Below are 13177 nucleotides of genomic sequence, written 5' to 3'. Positions count from 1 at the left end.
CGACAAAACACCATGTTGCGTTTTGTTATGGTCTTGGATGTCCTTCACCCAACACCCACAGACTCCTGATGACTTCTCATCCCTACACAGGCCAGCATTGTTTGAGCAGCTCCTGGAAAGCAACCTTGAATCGACCTGACCAGGGTGAGGGTTGGTGAGATGCAAGGAGAGAGGAGCTGGGGTTTCACCCTAAGCATTGAGAGGAACAGATGGAAGAGTTAACTCCAAACAGCTTTGCTGTCTGGTTGCCTCTGGCTGTGCAGCTGCTCCAGCTGAGTTATGATCTGTAAGGTGAAAATACTTAGTGATGTCTGAAGAGACCACCAGCTTCAACTGGTGGGTTGTGCTCAGTCAGTCCAGACCTGCTGCACAACAACCACAGCAGAGAGATCAATCTGCTGAGGGTCACATCTCCCAGCCCAGGACTTCTCTGCCCACTTGGACCCTATTTCAGACATGTCATAACTCTCTACATTTTCTGGATCATTCTTCCCTCTCCCTCCCTGCAATGTCAGGAGAGAGGGTGGAAGAGCAAGGATTCTTCTGCCTTCCTCTGGATCCCCCAGGGCATGGGAAACACCAGACAGGGACTGAACTACCCCTTTGTGAAACGACAGCATTTAACATTTTCAGTGCAGTAGGTTGAGGTGCCAGGAGGCTCACAAACCAAGCAGAGAGCAGGCATTTCTCCTTATTCCCCCCCCCCCCCCCCCCCCCGGTGCTGTTAGTCCAAGGGAGCCTGAGAACTGACTAACTCATTGCAGCAGTGCAGGCAGCTGCTGTGACAATGACTCTGCTGGGAGGGTTGTGCTGGGGGCTGATCTGTCCCTGCGGGAGACCCCCTTGATCTCCAGCCCCGCTTGATTTCTCTGGTCTATCCTTTGGACCCAGGCTGTGCCTCAGCCCGTCTTTCTGGCGGGTGGGGCTTCCCACTGGGGAGAGAGGGAGAGGAAGAGACCGATTTGGAAAGATAGCGAGGAGGAGGAGGAGGGGGGAGAGGCAGCGGGAAACCCAGCCCACCCTTTGGCTTCCTCCTGCCTCCTTCTAAAACCTGCAGATTCCTCCAGCCCGTCCAAGCGCCTGGAGTTTGCTCAGCCCTGCTGCCGGCACTGCGAGGTATGGCCCGAGACCTTCGTGCTTGCTCTGCTATTTCTCCCAGCGTGGGGGTCCCAACAGCCCCAGTTGTGGGGTTCCCTGGCTCGGGAGCTGCTCTCCCAGCCCATGGGGTGCATCTGATGCTTGGCAATGCACCACTCGGGGTCCCTCAGAATCTGCCTCCCCACCCCGAGTGATGCATTCAGAGACCTCTCCGGAATCCTTCTCTTTCCCCTCTCTGCAGCATCTCTGCTCCTAAACTCAGCCTGTCACCCTATTTCACTGCAGCTTAACACCTTTAACACTTCGGTGACATCTGACTGTAAAGCTTTAACCTGCCCTAATTTTTCTCTCTTCTCTCTTCCCCCCTCCTCCCCCCTCCCCCCCCCCCCCCCCCGGTTTTTTAATTGTGGGGTATTTCCTTAATGAGATGTGGGCTCATCAAACCAACCTGCAGAGTAGATCTAGTTACAAACCAGCCCCGATTATACCCGGCCTGAGGTGCACTGGCAGGTGATGTTTTACTCACCAGAGTATCTAGAGGGAGAACAAAAGGGCTGTCGGTTTCATCTCAGCTTTTAGGTTTTTGAACCGGGCACTCCGATTTCTCCTGGAAAAGAAAACAGACACTCATCTTTTTGTCCCGAGCAGACTTTGGATCCATTTCAAGCCCTGCTGCCCTGGTTTGCTTAACTCCAGCTGTTTGAGAGACTGAGGTTGCAGGAGAGGCGGAACAAAGCTCTTTTTTGGGGTGTTTATTTTTAAAGTTTTAAGAGCTCGGGCTCAGCCAGAGACACTTTTAAGTCAATGCAGAAGAGCCAAGGGCTTGTTTCCTTTAAAGGCAGCCGCTGTCCTTCCCGTCTGGGTGACGTGCGTGGCAGTCTAGCTGTGCTCTTTGTGTCCCTCCTCTGAAGAAAGCTCCACTCTGTTGGGTCCAGCCAAGAAAAGGAAACTTAACAGGATGGGGGCTGAGTTCCCACCCAAACCAAAAGGCAGGTTTCAAGTTGGAGTGAAATCGGGGGCACCGGGAAGGTGGCCGGTGCTTCCAGCACACAGTCACTACCAACTTGAAACGGCCCAAAACACTCAGCAACCCCACCGAAGGACAAAAGTCAACGGCAGCTGTTTGTTGGGGTCGGTGAGGCGAGTTTTAAGTGGAAATAAAAGGCTGTCGCGTTCTGGCAGCTGCTAAAGCTGAGCTATTGTCTGCCACATAGGCAGGAGCAGGGATGCGGGCGGTGTTGGGAGGGGGAAGAGGAGAAATAAACTTTTCAAACTTTTTTTCAAGCCCCTCCTTCCACCAGCCCTCTGCTCTTCCATGACTCAGCCCCAGAGGAATGTCGGCTCCCATGGAAACCCTTTCTGGGTGCTCTGGTCGGAGGGATGGCGGGGCTGTTATCGCTGGAGCAGCCCTGGCAGGGCGGAGGGAATGCTTTGAGGATGGCTTGCATTTTTGCAGGACATTTAGCGGACAGTTTCTCTTCTCTCTCCTTTGTGGAGCTGTGCAAGATCAGTTTTCTGTATCCCCGGGGAGCCAGAGGCACCGTTGCACCTGGCACAGAAGAGGCAGAACTGCTTTTGGCACTGCCCCATGTCCAGTCCAAACAAAGGGAAAAGCTCCATCAGGACAGCACAGTGCTGCATCACTCACTGCCCTGCTGACCGGGGGCTCCAAAGAGCCTGGCTACACTGGCAGCCCTGGTCTCCTCCATGCACTTTGCTTGGTGGTAATTCCCTTCCCATTATGCAGCTCCCAGCCTGCACACAGCTGCAGTGCCACACAGGCCCTTATCTCAGTAAAACCAGTAAGGCCTGCAGCAGTTCTAAGTGCCATCAGAGCTGCTCAGCTCCCTGCAAGGGAATGAAGGGGCTAAGGCAGGGCTGTGGTGTAGACGTGGCTTTAGTGACTCTGCACAGACACAGTTGGTAGACAGATTTTTTCCTCCCCTGTGTTTTCCCAGCAGTATGTTAGTGTGTGTGTGAGCTAAAGGGGCTTTCACTTCTCCCTAAGCCCATCTTGGCTTTCTGAGCCCACAGACTGCGTGTGGGGGGGAGTGTGCAGGTGGCAGGAGCCCCTCTGGCTTCTCCCCAGCTCCTGCCCCACTCCCCCAAGACCCAGTGCAGCTGCAGCACGCCTGGGTGAGCCAGCAGGGACAGGCAGGGACCTGTTCAGCACAGCTTTCTGGGGACTCACACGAACAACTCTTGACTTCAACCCAAATTTTAGCCCTGGAGTGGTGGGCTGAGTAAACCTTAGAGGGTCTTGCTGGCAGGGCCAGGCAGTGGGGTCTCTGTGGTGGCCACACTCAGTCACCCATCTGCTCTTTGATGGTGGGGTTTGGAGGCAGAAGCTTTTCCTGGGCTGGTCCTGCCTTTAGGTTGTCTGAGCTGCCGGGGTATGTCAGACCCTGCCAAGCCTTGGAGCAGCAATGAGCAAAGGGAGAGTGGGTGCAGGGGACCCTGTCGCTCGGGCTGGCTGCCTCCTGCATGGCCAAGCTCTGGGGTGCAGGTGGGTTGCAGAGACACAGGAGGGCTTTTGCCCAAGGATTACCCACTCCTGCTCTCAGTTGCCAGTGATGGGAGGAGGCAGAAGGGCCCCTCGCCCAGGTTAGTGGTGGAGGCAGCTGGGGCTGTCTCTGTGGCCTCAGCAAGGGGCTGTCAAAGTGGACAGGCAGAGACTCCTCCCCACGCTAACGTGGCATCCCAAAGGGCTTATGCAATCCTGGCCAGGGCCAGCACCACATAGGCCATGCTCCATCATCCACGCAGCCTCCTCCAGAGGTTGCACCCGCCTGGCCCTTGTCCTCCCCCCAGCCTGCAAAGGTCCCCAGGCTGGGCAGGAGTAGACAAGGGGGATCAACAGACCCCAGTGCACAGACTCTCCTCCGTGCATCACTGCAGAGTGTTTTCCCCAGCAGGAGAAATCTGTGATGGTGCTACGGGACTGGGGTAAGGAGGTACAGAGCTTGCCAGAGCAGCCTGCTTTGAATTTTTGTGGGTGCTGAGGATGAGTCTCAGACCTCTCTACACCCCCTGGCTCTCTTGTTATGGACATGGCTGCGAAACACGAGCAGCTGGCGCTGAAGGATAGCCTGGACTGCATTAGAAAGGCGAACCATTCAGAGAGGGATGTATGGGAGCCATGAGACAGTGTACTGGGACCTGAAGTCCCCACTTAGGATGCACATGGGGGCAAACATTAAAGAGGCACTGCAGGCCATGGGCCCTGTAGCCCATGGGTGCCAGGAGCTCTCCTCCATCACCAACAGTAGCCCTTTTGGTGCCCATGATGTGCTGGCTGCTGCTATGTCCCTTAGGACACAGAAGGGTGTAGGTCCCTGCTTGCTAAAACCTCTTTTCCAGTCCTGTTTTCCTCCATTGAAAATGATCCCCTGCTGTGCCCCATTGCTCTGCCCCTCTTGGCTCTTGCAGAGCAGTGTCAGAGATTCCCAGTGCAGGGCCCCTCACAGGGATCCCCCAGAGTACCTCTGGCTGGAGGACAGATGCTGAGCTCATGGTTTGGCCCAGCTGCCAGCCCCAAAGAGCATCCGCTTGGATGGCAGGACCATGGTAGGTCCATGGGGAGACCTGCACCAGTGACTTGCACTGTGGGCCAGGCTGTTCCGCAGGAGCAGGGCTCCTGAGCAGTTATGTCAGGTATTCAGGAACAGCCATGTCTCTGCAAAACAGCTCTGCCTTCAGAAACATGTTGTTTTTCAAATAATCTTGTTTTCCTGTCTCCAGCTAGAGACAGCTCTGCAGAGCTTGTTTGCTCAGACTCTTTCATGCTCCTTCTTCCTCCAAACACAACACTGGCAGCTCCAGCTGTCTGCTGGCTCCTAGCAAGCATGGAATTCTTTATCCCAGCTCACTGCATGCCCAGACTTTGAAATTCAGATTTTTGGGGTCTCAGGGAAATGATCTGAGAGGGTCTTGATCTGGGGTTGGGCTTTTCTTAATGCCATCTTCCACGTGTACACTCAGTGCCCTCTCCTCCAGGCTGGGCACCGCTGTGTTTCTGCTGAACTGAACCTCAGAGCACTTTCCAAAGCAAGCAATTCCCTTGGGAGAAGCCCAGGAGGAGCGGTTACAAGCCAGGGGATGGCAGCAAGGGAGCTGATGGCCAGTTTAACCAGTACTTTTCCACCTCCCCATTCCAAGCCACCCCTCCAGAAGCAAAGACACAGTGATCTCTCCTGGCAAATGCTGGGAGAGCTCTGAGCAGCCTCCAGAGCAAATAAAGACAAGGGGAAGGGACAGCAAACTCCACTGCAGCCTTTCCAGAGCAAACAGGCTTGTCCACCCTCTCCCCAAAGGTCCCCTCTCTCTCCATGGCAGCCGTTCCCCCACCCCATGCTCCCAGCCTGGTGTCCCAGACCAGCCTGGCTGGTGTCCAGCCAGCACAGGGTTGGTGCAGTTTTATAGCCAGGGAGCTGCTGGACATTGGGAGGAAGGGAAGGGATGCACTGGCATGTTAGGTATCCATCCATTCTCACTGGAGCAAAGACACCTCATCCAGCACTTTTGGTCCCCTTGAAGCTGTCCCAGCCCCAGGGCTGGTGGGCTGCGATGCCCCAGCCCCAGGGCTGGTGGGCTGTGATGTCCCAGCCCCAGGGCCAGTGGGCTGCGATGTCCCAGCCCCAGGGCCGGTGGGCTGCGATGCCCCAGCCCCAGGGCTGGTGGGCTGCGATGCCCCAGCGTGCAGGTGGAGCAGAGGGGGGGGCGAGCGGAAGGGAGGCAGCGGAAGAAGCTTTGGCAGGGGGACAAGTCCCCTCACTGGCAGGAGACAAACGGAGGGTGTTTCACTCTCCCGACTGGCGGAAGGGAGCGGGCAGCCCTCGCTGGCAGGAGTGGGATGCCACCAGCATATTAAGCGGCCAGCTGAGCTCCTCTCTGCCCTCACACAGAGGGGCTCAATCCTGCCAAACAGGAACTGGGGAGGGGGGACGAGGATAGGGCAATTTCACCAGCTGTGCTCTCCTGGCTTGCATCATGGCCAGGGTTAGCTGAGCTGCCTGGCTCACTGGTCCTACAGAGTCCCTGCGACAGCCCAAAGCATCCTTCAGGAGCTCAACTCCCAGCAGAACATGACCCCAAAGCATCCCAGATCCCTTAAACCCCATTTGAGGACCTTCAGTTCTGAGCAAGAAAGGGCAAAACTATAGCAGAGACCCCAACATTTGAGGGTGCTGGGGATGTGGGACTGGTCCCTGATACCCCTAGAGATGTCTGTGTCCATGTGGGAAGGGCTTTTCTATGGGCTTTAATTCTCCAGTGCCCCATTGCACTGTCTCTGTTCTCCTTCCTTCCTCCACTTTCATTTTCCCTCTGACTGACAGGTAAAGTGGCAGTGTCACTGCCTATACATGGGGCCTGTATCAGGGGGTTTTAACATGATAGATTGGGGGAGGGAGGGTAAGAAATAAATCCTGGGAAGGACAAGGGACCTGCCATTTCCACTGCAGGTTTTCTAAAGCCATCCAGAAGAGCAACAGAAATCTAAACCCCCACCATCCCATTTTGCAAAATCAAAAGAATTTGTCTTGGAAACGTGATTTGGCCTCAGGTTTCAGCTAGAAAAGTCGGCATGTGGGGCTGGAATACTGAGCAGACGGGGCAGGAAATTAAGAAAACGCCCCTTTCTAAGTGCCCGGACAGTGAGCTCAGCCTGGAGCTGAGCAGCATGCAATGGCCTCCTTCCTCATCCCTCCTTCTCCTCTCCTTTATCCAGGGTTTGCTGAAAGATGAGGGCCTGGATTTTTTTCCTTCTCTGCCTGGCAGGCAAAGCCCTGGCAGCTCCGGTAAGTATGGGGGACAACAGAGCCTCTCTGCTCTCGGGGTTGTCTGTTTGTTTGTAACAAATAAAGCCCTGAGGTATGGGGGTGGTGGGGGGAGAAGAAGCCCAAGGGTGTCCCTGCAATCTGCCTGGGCAGGTGACCCCTCCTTGGGACGGTCCTCCCCACTGGACCTGGCTCACAATCCTTTTCCCCTGCAGCAGGAGGCTCTGCCCGATGAGACAGAGGTCATCGAAGACCCCACCACTGAGGTAGGTCACTCTGCTCCTCCTCATCACCCACCTCTTGCAGCACCCACTGCCCTGGGAAAAGCATCTCCAAAGCACAGGAGAGCTGGAACAATGTGGGGGCAGAGAAGCCCCCTCCCCAGAAATGGGGGTCAACTCTTTTTGCACCCCACCAGAAACACTGGCTTCTTTTGCAGGAGCTCGTGGGGGCAAACCCTGTCCAGGTGGAGGTGGGAGAGTTCGAGGAACCCACCGAGGATGTAGAGGAGATCGTTGCAGAGAGTAAGTCGCTTTTCCCCGGCCCACCAGCAGGCAGAGACACCATCCTTTCCCTGCATCTATGTGTTTTAGCCACCCCAAACAGTGAGGAACTTCTCCGGGAAGGGCTGTAGCACAGGGATGATGCCATCCTCGATACGCACTTAAGAGGTGCATGGCATCTTCCAGCACTGCATTCTCTACCCTGTTGTTTTGCAAGAGAAAAGCCATTGCTTTCTGTGGCTACAGAAAGGAGCCCAACATTAGCCTGAAGGCTAACATGGACTTCTGGAAGTCCTCACGCCTTCCCAGTGCAGGAAGAGATGCTTGGGGCTGTCCCGGGTGAAATCTCTGTCTTCCCTCTGTGCTGAGATGCACCAGGCAGCTTGTGGGAGGTGAGGAAGGGGAAGGTTCTGACTTTGCTCCCTGCCTTCTCCCAGACCCCTGCCAGAACCACCACTGCAAGCACGGCAAGGTGTGCGAGGTGGATGACAACAACTCGCCCATGTGTGTGTGCCAGGACCCCTCCAGCTGCCCAGCCACCGCCGGCGTCTTCGAGAAGGTGAGAGCAGAAGCTGCTGATGGACCAGAGCAAGGAGGCACCTCACATAGGACAATGGGGGAGGCAGTCAGAGTCAGGGTGGCAGGTCCCCATCTGGCTGAGCATCCAAGGAGATGTTGTCCACCCCAGAAAACAAGTGAAACATCTCACTGGGAAGCTCTCTCTGCTGACCCCCTCCCCCAGCACGGCTGCACTTCGCTGTCCCTCACACAGCATCTCCCCATCCTGCGCAGGTCTGCGGCACTGACAACAAGACCTATGACTCCTCCTGCCATTTCTTTGCCACCAAGTGCACCTTGGAGGGAACCAAGAAGGGACACAAGCTGCACCTGGACTACATTGGACCTTGCAAATGTAAGTGGAGCCCCTTGCAAATGTATGTGGAACCATTTCCTTAGACAAGGGGACCCCCTAACCTAAGCACAGCCCCTTTGCCCATGGGCTGAGGGAGAGCAAAGGCCCAGGCAGGTTCAGGGCTGAGGTGGGAGGGCACCAGGGCTGCACGTCCAGACACTGCACTGACCACCACGTATGGCTTCCAGTCATCCCCGCCTGCCTGGACACAGAGCTGACCGAGTTCCCCCTGCGCATGCGGGACTGGCTCAAGAACGTGCTGATCACCCTGTATGAACGTGATGAGGACAACAACCTGCTGACCGAGAAGCAGAAGCTCAAGGTGAGGGGTTGGGGAGGGAGCCTGGGAGTTCATTCCACCAGCAGAATCCAGCACACATGAGCAGCCCGGCCAGAATGACCTGCTGTAAAGCCTGGTCTCCTGCCTTGCACCCCATTGCCCTGCTGACAGGGTCTCCCTGGCATCTCCTACGACAGGTGAAGAAGATCCACGAGAACGAGAAGCGCCTGGAGGCCGGTGACCACACCGTGGAGCTGCTGGCCCGTGACTTTGAGAAGAACTACAACATGTACATCTTCCCCGTGCACTGGCAGTTCGGGCAGCTGGATCAGCACCCCATCGATGGGTGAGTGTCAGCAGAGCGGGATGGAGGCCTTCCACCAGAACACCTTCCTGCCTGAGGACCAAGGAGATTTGGTGGCTTAAGGTGTCAGGGTTGGAGCTGTGACACAAATGGGTGGCTGGTGACAGAAGCACAGGCAAAAGCCCTGTGGAGGGACAACCCCTGCACACATCTGGAAGGGACTGGGGCAAACCAGCCCGGGGTAAGGGGAGTTTTACTTTCTGCAGACAGCTCTTCTGCAGGAAGAGGGGCCTCCCCCGGCCCCAGCTGCTCCCATCTCCCTTGCGGGGAGTTTCTGTCTTCTCAGATTTACTGTTGCATGATAGCTCCCTAAAATACCAGAGTACAAAGGCACCAGGATAACTTCAGCAGCTGAAACAGCAGCTGCTGGCTTGGCTGTGAGCTGGAGAGGAGTGTGAGAGGGATCTCATGCACAGACACGTGGGTTTGGGGGCAGCTGGTCAGGACCCCCAGCTGCTGGCTGTTTCATGACTAGCACAACCAGTTGTAAAAGCAGACACCAGTCCTTGACCTTCATAATGCTCAGTGCTGGATACTGGGAGGGCACTGGGACAGCAGCTCAAACCAGACCGGAGGGCTGGGGCCAGCATGGCGCCCTGCACTGGCTCCCGCTCCTCTCACAGCATCTCCCTCCCCGTGGGAGGGCAGTGGGAGGTGGTGGGCAGTGTGTTGACTGTGCCATCACCTCGGCAGGTACCTGTCCCACACCGAGCTGGCCCCCCTGCGTGCCCCCCTCATCCCCATGGAGCACTGCACCACCCGCTTCTTTGAGGCTTGCGACCTGGACAACGACAAGTACATCGCTCTGGAGGAGTGGGCCAGCTGCTTCGGCATTAAGGAGCGTAAGTACTGAGTAGGGAGGGAAGGGGGGTGGAGAGGACACCAAAAAAACACCCACAAAATCCCAGCTGGGGATAAAGCAATGCATTATAGCCAGTCCTGGGGACGGAAAAGCAAGGGAGATCAGGGAGGGGGAGGTTGCAGGAACATTGGGATGCTGGGAGCACCCAGGTCAGGGGCAGCATCCGCCTCCTAACCTCATCTCTCTGTTTTCCTTCCACAGAGGACATAGACAAGGATCTCGTGATCTAAACCCCCAGCTTCCTTCTCTCTGCCAACTTTGTCTTGTTTTAACCTTCCCACTTCCTTCGGTTTTTAAACCGCTTTTGTTTTGTTTTTCCCTGGGAACAAGGTGCTAATATAGATCTAAACATATGTAGTAATGGTGCTAAGAGAAGCAACAGTTCTCTTTCATAGCCTAATCTGTTACCACTAGATTACTCACTCGGCTGTTTCCACGTGCTCTTACCAGCTCTTTCTCTCTCTGAGGTGTCTTTACCATTGACTGACCCTGTTCCTGTCCTAAACATCTGCTCCATCTTGGCATCTGCTCTCAGATCCACTTCTCTTAACTTCTTACTAACAGCAAGTTCTTGGACACGTCAGCATAGGCACAAAGACCTCTCAGCTGATTCACCACCCCAGTTACAGATCATCGCCAGCGAGGGAAGGCAGAGCCAGAGGATGTAGGAGGATTGGGCTTTTCCAGCAGAGCAGCTGTGGGTGACACTGCAGTCACCCACCAGCTCTTTGGGGATGGAGATGGATGAGAAAGACATAGAGTGGCAGAATTTTGTTTTCCTTATTTGTTTTTTTCCCTTCATTCCCAGGGCTTGAATTTAACAGTCATTGGCCACACATACAACACACACCCCCCCAAAAAAACCAAGGGCTAATCAAACAAACGGATAGGAAAGCGCACAAAATTGAGAACAAATAAAATGAAACACATCCCACCCTGTAAAATCCCCTTGACAAATAAAGGTTTGAAAGTGCTACGTGCTTTAACCATTACTCGACCATCGTCGTGTGTCCTGTGCTGCAGAGGGAGAAGCGGGGTGGAGCTGCCCAGTTCCCCCAGGGTGCGTGTGCCTGACCTCGCCGGTGCGACTCTGCTGTAGCTGAGATAAAGCTTTTGGCTCTCCCCAAATCATGGTACCCTTGAGCACTTCCAACCTCTGCCTTGGTCATGCTTAAATTCCAGCCCTGCTCTCCCAGGGAAGCTGCGTCAGGCTGGGAAGGGATGTTTCTGCTCTGAAAGGGACACGCTTGCCACGCGCTCGTGGGAAAGGCTGTCATCGTTTTTCCCCCCCTGTTGTGGATTTTGGGGTTTAAGGGATGGGTGGGAGGGAAGGGAGGAGGTATTTGGATTTTGCTTTCTAGAGAGGGTCCTGGCAGGAGTGAAGGGATGGTTAAGTCTCACAGGCTGAGAACTCTTTATTTTTATTTTTACCTCTGAATGTTCCCTGTGCCTTATATTATTAAATTCCTGCCACAGTGTGAGCAACCTGATGAGTCTCTGTAATAAAAAAATACTGATTTGAAACACTGACAATAAACGAGCTTGCAATGTTCCTCTGTTTCGTCCCATCCCGATGTGGGGGGGGATTGCATGGGCATCAGTGGCCCCGTGCGTGCACTCAAGGGTGTCACACAGGCACCCCAACCTGGGCCAAGGTGCTTCTGCCAGCCACAGTCTCTCTGGACACAAGCTGGTTCATTACCCATCAGATGGGTAATGCTTGGGCAGATGGAGCTGGAGGGATGGCCACTTGCAGGGCCCTAAGGCCCTTGGCTCTCAGGAGCAATAAAATCCCTGGGTAAGGCACAAAGGCACTACAATAGAAAATAAACTCTGCCATTTACACAGGCTAAGAATACCCAGGTCACAAGAGCTCCTGCAGAGCCCTGGACAAGTCCAGGGGGGATGGTCCCTTTGCAGGTCCTTTGCCAAGTGGGACAGATTGGTGCCCTGAGGGACCAGGCAAAGGTTCTTCAGCCCTGCTTTAAAGCTCAGGGCTCATTCTGCCTTGCCAGCTGCTTTAGCCAGAGGGGGGTTTCTTGATGGAGACACCACAAATGCCTCCCCACACTGTGAAGTGGGCTGCCATTGCAATTTGTAAGGCCTGGCACAGCGAGGGCCACCACTGCCCACCACTCCCACTGCGAGAACCAGCTGGCTGCAGCAGACATGGGGCCAGGAGAGCTGGCGAGAGGAGATTTGGGCAGGGGGGGAGAACAGGAAGACAGGCGGGGCTGGAGCAGATCAGCCGAGATCAGCCGCCCTGTGCAAACCTGCTTTCCAGTCGCTCCCTCTCAGCCAGAAACTCCAGCTCGCCCTCCTCCGCCAAGGCGCAGCCGCATTCCTTCCTGCTCCAGCCCTCCCCGCAGGACAGACTGAGGCGGCTTCCCTCCCGTGCAGGGGAAGCCATCCAGCCCTCCTCCCCTCTGCCATCTCCTCTTGCACAGGAACAGGGGAAGCCATGCAGCCCTCCTCTCCTCTGCCATCTCCTCTTGCACAGGAACAGGGGAAGCCATCCAGCCCTCCTCTCCTCTGCCATCTCCTCTCGCGCAGGAATCGGGTTTAAATCACAGCAAGCTCGCAGAGTCAGCATGCTCTACCAGGAGAGATGGTCATCGCAACCCAGGGAAGCAGAGGGATCCATCTCTAAGGCCACGTCCCATCCCATGGGACAATACTCATGTCCCACCAGTCTGGCAGAGCCCAAAGGACCCAACTCAGCACTACCACAAGCAGCTGTCAGGGCTTTAACTGAGCATCAAAGAGAGCTCAGGAGGCTGCAGCTGGGCTTCCCTTAACCCTTCAAAGGTCACAGCCTGAAGTATCAAGTTGCTGGAATTTCACAGCCTTGGGGTAAATGCCATACATGGGGTTACATCAGGACTTGAGGAATAAGCTGGCCTTTTTAAGCACTCAGACCTAGACAGTCAGCAAGGGTGGAACAGAACAGCCCTTTCCCTGTTACAGCCGAAATCAAGACTTCCAGTGCCTGCGCAGCCGTAAGGAAACTTGCCTGTACTTTCCAAGTGGAAATTCTCTCTGTGGTTAGTGCTGACTGAGGACACAGTTTGCAAACTTATTTAAAAAAAAAAAAAAAAGGAAACAGAAAAATAACAGAGAGATCTGGATCCAAAACCAGCCCAGAACCTGATGGGAGTGCTACAGGGCGTTTGCAGGCAGCGTGGGTTAATGTGCTGCAGATACTCAGGGCAGCACCACAGAGCAGCTCACCCAGCACTAACCTGCTTCAGCAGAGAAAAGGCAGAAAGGACAAAGATATGTGCAGAGCTTAGTACTTTCCCTTACCTATTCCTAAGGGCCTTAACATGCTTTATATTCTCATAGCTGCTATAACTCCTTTCAAATCAAAACCATATCCA

At 55.0% G+C, this 13177-nt stretch overlaps 1 protein-coding gene across 1 annotated transcript; it reads left to right on the top strand.

Moving 5' to 3' along the window:
- Positions 1-1065: 1065 nt before the first annotated feature.
- SPARC (secreted protein acidic and cysteine rich) lies at positions 1066-11099 on the top strand. The gene is made up of 10 exons (XM_084268655.1): positions 1066-1116; positions 6827-6896; positions 7091-7141; positions 7315-7399; positions 7816-7937; positions 8171-8291; positions 8480-8613; positions 8769-8917; positions 9629-9777; positions 9999-11099. The coding sequence occupies exons 2-10, from the start codon at positions 6840-6842 to the stop codon at positions 10025-10027; spliced, it is 897 nt and encodes a 298-aa protein (XP_084124781.1). The 5' UTR covers positions 1066-1116; positions 6827-6839; the 3' UTR covers positions 10028-11099.
- Positions 11100-13177: the final 2078 nt, after the last annotated feature.

Source organism: Gallinula chloropus, assembly GCF_964237585.1.
Source record: "Gallinula chloropus genome assembly, chromosome: 10".
Classification (NCBI taxonomy): Eukaryota; Metazoa; Chordata; class Aves; order Gruiformes; family Rallidae; genus Gallinula; species Gallinula chloropus.
The sequence above is the reverse complement of the archived record's forward strand: the minus strand, read 5'-3'. Positions and strand labels throughout refer to the sequence as shown.